Below are 5,339 nucleotides of genomic sequence, written 5' to 3'. Positions count from 1 at the left end.
GCAGGAATATAGGCTTTAGATTGTTCTGCTGCTACCCCAACTTTGACAGCAAAGAGTTACTTGTCTTGCTTAGTACAAACCAGTTGTGAGAGGAGACAACCAAAATATAAAACTAGAACAATGCTTTTGAATTATTTTCCTATAGGGACACGGAGCAACTGCTAGATACCAGTAACTGAACTGTCCACTGCATGTACTTTGGTGCACGTTGTGCTGCCAGAAGGCTAAATCTGAGAAGCCCATTTAAGGGTGTAAACTAACTTTGACAGAGACCACTGCATTTTGGCAGAGCGCTACAAAACCTGTTGTTACATGAACATCTCTAATCCTCCAGAGAAAAAGCATAGTTACAGCATAAGAAGGCCTTTGAGAATCCTTAAAATACAGCCAAAGGAAAACAGGCTGCTTTTACAGGAATTTCTCCATGTAGTTGATCCCAACTGTTTCTAAAACAAAAAGAATGAACTTTTGGTGGACTGTGACCCACACTGCATGGTCAACAAAAGAGGAGAAAAGTCTAAACCTTGTATTAGAGATTTCTTTCTCTTCCTCTGTGGTCATAAGCATACTAAGTTCTGGGCATAGCCTCAAGAACCTCCTATATTTCAGAATACTAAAATGATTCAGTGCTGCTTTTCCTTCCCAGTTACTAGAAAAATCGATTTCATCATGCATGCCGTTCATTCAAACAACACAAAAGAAACAAGAAGAAACATACACAGAATGGCATCTTCCTCCTTGACGGAGAGACCTCACTTTCCATTCTTTCTTGATGTTGCAACAAAATTTTAAGTTGATTAACTAGGAAGAGATAAAAAACATTATAACAAAAATTAGTATAATTTCTAACAATTTTTAAACCATTTGCTTTCAGAGTAATCTTACCTGCATGACTGTGCTGCAGTTCTTGCCAGGCTGCATTCCCACTGTCATCATTGCCCCTGTCCACAGAGCACTGGTCAAATCCAGCTTCACCCTCACCCTCTGCAAACTGTCTTTCCTCTAAGGCATATTTCAATTGATGGATGCTTTCACTAGCACGCTCTAAAAAAAAATCACATCATTAGCCACCATAAATAACATAAAAGAAAGTATTTACTGACTGATATTTTAATTTGAAAAAAAAAAAATAATGGGAGAACTAAAAGCATTCAGCATCAGTCTAGCTTGACTGTTTGATCTAAACTCATCCACTGGAAGCAATTACTTAATGCAAAGAGTTAAAACAACTACTGTGTGTCAGCATTTGCAGAAGAAATATTTACTACATTTTCTAAGAAGCTATAAATAGTATCTTAGTCTGTCAAAACATTAGGACTCTGCAGCAGCACAAGTAGCTACTATTAGAAATCCCCAGCAGAGAGAAAGTTTCAACTACTGATCATATACTTGACCCTAAAATATTTCCTAGCATATGCAGCTTCAATACTTTGCAATTAACCTAAAGCTTATGCTATATTTCATACAATGTGCAAGACTGAGCACCAGGAACAGCTTTTTTGAATTCTAATGATGACACCACACATGGCAAAGAAATGCATAAACCAACTGAAAAATATCTGAGTAAATTAAATAAAAACTCAGCAAATTGAGTCAACATAAACCAGTGATTAAATAAAGACTGATAACCCCTGAACAAGTTTGACAAATAAATAATAGTCATCATTCTGGAAAAAAAAAATTCAAAAAACCTCCTTCCAGATTACTTCAAGAACCAACCAGCTTCCTGGGAGGTGATACAGTAATGTTCTTTTCTCATTTTCAGTATACTTTTTCTTATATTCTTCTTTTTAATTATTTATTTCATTCAGCTGACTTCACAAAAATCACAAACTTTCTCACCACACATACCATATCACTCCAATATAGCTGAATATTCCCAATCTGCCAGAAAAGAAACTAGAGAGATTTGCAGATGAGAGATGATGATTGGGTTGGGAATCAGAAATTACAGGCCCAGTTTTAAACAATGATACTTCTGGTGCACACTGTAGGACCTCAGGCTATTCACTTATTACTTCTTTCTTTCAGCTGCCTATGTACAAATAGAGATGAGTATTTCATTTCTCTTCCCTTTAAGCAGCATATATACTAACTAGAAAAGACAAAGCAATAACCTAGTTAGTATGGCTTTATGCAATGCTCAGTGAAGCAGAATCTCTAGGTTCTACTACAATACCAAATGAACCAAGACAATAACCCATACGTCAGTCACAGAGCATACATGTTCGGTGAGGCAGTCCTCCATCACAATTCACAGCCACTTTATCCGGAATATAAGATGACATGTTTCTTCCACGTTTCTCCAAAGTAATGTCATTCGTGACTACCAGTCAAAACTATCCTGAATCACAGAAGCTTCACGAATAGTTATTAATGTTTTAAAACAACAAAAAAAAATATCAAAAACAAACAAACAAAAACCCCCACCCAAACTCTCAAAACCTTACTTCACTTTCAGAAACATAAAATCATAGCTGTTTTCTTCATTTAGCCCTGAATTCTTCAGAGGGTTATTCTTCCCTAGGACTACTGCATATGAAACATAGGTGACCACAGAACAGGACTTTCACTCTTGTGAGACAAGGCTTATAAGGTAACATCTTTTACTGGAGCAACTACTACAACTAGAAAAATGGCAAGCTTTCCTGTATATATGTTCTTGCTTTATTCCTATGTGTCTATGAGCTATAAATCTATATGATGCATAAATAGCTAACCAAAAATATTTTTTCTCGTAGGCAAAAAAAGCTTAAAAAAATATCAAAACCACCCACAGTTAAGCATTTGCCGCGGACAATTCAGAAGACATGCCTCAGTATAATATACACTGCTGGTTACAAATGTTAATAGCTCCTTTCTTCCAAATGGGAAAATGAATAGCAGTTCAAGTCAGAGAACAAAAGCTAGATATGTATTTCTGCCTTCACTTTACTTAACTTTTCAAGTTCAGATCATCTTGACTGAAGTTGGAAAATCGATTTTTTTTTCCCCCACTGTAATGGTTTTCACAGTCCTTTTCAGTCTTTTTCTCTGCTTGGTTGTAACTTACCAATAGCTCATAAAATACAAATACCCTCCCCCCAAGTATTACATTTAAGAACATGGTTGTCAGTCCAGTATGCCAGCCATCACTCACTTTTCAGCGATGCCAGTTTTTAATAAAAACCTGAGTCACTTCTGATGTATTAATCATCTCCCAACACCCATTCTTAAATCCCAGTCACAACTAGCATCACCTCTTGATTTTCAGCTACTCCATCCTTTAACCAAGTTAATGTAAAATGAGATAATAAAAGTACATTTTAAATAGTCATAATTTGCTATAATAAAGCCAAACACATTTCACAAGGCAATGACTCAAAGAGGGGTTTAGGTCAAATATTTATCTACTCGCATACTTTGGGTGGTTGGTCACTGAAAGAGGCTCCCCGGGGAAGCGGCCACGGCACTAAGCCTCTCAGAGTTCAAGGAGCATCTGGACAATGGTCTTAGTCATGATTTAGTTTTAGGCAGTCCTGCGAGGAGCAGGGATTGGGACTTAATCATCCTTATGGGTCCATTCCAACTCCAGATATTCGATGATTCTATTTAAGTTATTCATCCATTGTTGATCGTTTCAGGATGTTAGGAGGGTGGGACAGTTAACTGAGAAATGGCAGAAGTATGTCACTGATGCAATGGCTTAAATATTTAGCAAACTATGCTGCAACTAGTTTTTGCCAAGAAGTGTTCAATGTCAGTTAAGGTATTATGTGATGTGTCACTTGATCGCAATAAAATTAATTTCCCCATTCACTGTCAGAGAACCCTAACGTTTTGAGATGTGTCTCTATAGCCAGTGAAGAACAATCAAACAGGCCCATATACAGTTTTTCCCAGAACTTCTCTCTCTCCGTAAGATATGGTTTCTAAACTCCAAGCTACCACTTTATCCTCGAAGATAAGATCTTCTTACTGTGTCCTCTTCTTCCATAAACATATTGGGCAGTAGTAGTGAAACACACTAAAATCATTATCAACGGAACACTGATGTCTATTTTTCTTGACTATCCTTTCCTGCCTCTGGAATAACGTCATCACATTTTTTGAAGCTTCACCACACATCTGCCAAAGTTTCTTAAAAGCTTGCTGATTTCCAAATTACAAAAGTTGCTGCCATAAGCAAACACTCACCATTGGAAAACTGGGAATTAGGAGCTTCCAATGGTCTGTCTTTACATTCACTAGCTAGCAACAAAACCTGATGGATCAAACCCGATACATCAAAAAAAAAAAAAAAAATGCAACTGCTTCACAAAAATGCTGTCGTCAACTATAATGTAGAAATCACAGGCAGTACTTGCCACAAGGGACAGGCAGATATCTTATCTAATGTCTTAGCAATGACACAGCTGACCAAACACCTATCAGAAAGAAATACATTACTGCTTATTGTTTCAGAGACAGAAGCGACCAGTGATCCTAACCCAGGATCAAGACCATACTGTTCTAGGTACAAAGATATTCCTACCTCTCAGTTCCTCTAAACGTGAATGCAACATTGGACTAGACTAAGTTCAGTTAAGCATAATGCTTTTACACAAAACCAATAGGGCCCTGACTGAAACATTCATTAATGTTGAAAAATACATACCATATATTCTACACACTGAATAAAGACACTTTTCTGTCCTGAAGGATGAATTGATCACTCTGGTTATTTTCAATACTCACTGTTACTACAAAATCACTGTGAAAATGTAGTATAGATATTCTTTTTCCAGAGATGTATCTTTGTACAAATATAATTGGTAGAACTTTTTTTTTTTTTTATACAGGAATGTCAATACTACTGCTGAACAACAACTTTTTTTTTCTTTTTTACATTGGAGACACAGTATAGATCCATTCTACTTGTCCAAAAAAAATAAGATGAAGGTGAGAGTCAGGACACTGTGAAGTAAAACACAACACAGAAGAGAAAGCTGTATTTTCAAAGCAGTGATCAGCTGTGGAAGGGAGGGGAGGGGAAATATCATTATGAGAACAACTTACCACTGAAGTGAAAACAGAAAAAACAGAGGAGGCATTGAACTGTGTCTGCATTGCCTAAAGAAAAGATGTTTTTTCAGACACTGCCCAAGACTGTCTATAAAAAGCACTCCTTTAAATGAAAGCACCAAAGCTACCTCATTCATACACTCAGAAATGCCATAGAAAATACTCTGGGACCTACTGGAGAGCTTAGCAAAGGAACCAACCATCCAAAACAACAGAATTGCCTGAAAGACATGCAAAATAACTCCACTTGGTAGTGTTAAGCAACATAAAGTGAAGAAAACAAAATACAACTGCAT

The 5,339-nt window shown here is 36.8% G+C and overlaps 1 protein-coding gene across 1 annotated transcript in view; it reads right to left on the bottom strand.

Moving 5' to 3' along the window:
- The window catches only part of SDCCAG8 (serologically defined colon cancer antigen 8), a 105,470-nt gene extending 100,382 nt beyond the window's left edge, over nucleotides 1-5,088 (bottom strand). Inside the window, exons 1-4 of the mRNA XM_009893657.1 lie at nucleotides 5,038-5,088; nucleotides 4,177-4,243; nucleotides 886-1,044; nucleotides 719-801 (exon numbers count right to left, since the gene is read on the bottom strand). Coding sequence (XP_009891959.1) covers nucleotides 719-801; nucleotides 886-1,044; nucleotides 4,177-4,243; nucleotides 5,038-5,088 — 360 coding nt within the window. The remainder of the gene's footprint in view (nucleotides 1-718; nucleotides 802-885; nucleotides 1,045-4,176; nucleotides 4,244-5,037) is intronic.
- Between the last annotated feature and the right edge of the window lie 251 nt (nucleotides 5,089-5,339).

Source organism: Charadrius vociferus, unplaced genomic scaffold (genome assembly GCF_000708025.1).
Source record: "Charadrius vociferus isolate BGI_N301 unplaced genomic scaffold, ASM70802v2 scaffold309, whole genome shotgun sequence".
Taxonomy (NCBI): domain Eukaryota; kingdom Metazoa; phylum Chordata; class Aves; order Charadriiformes; family Charadriidae; genus Charadrius; species Charadrius vociferus.
Note: the sequence above shows the minus strand (reverse complement) of the source record. Positions and strands in the feature narration are given on the sequence as shown.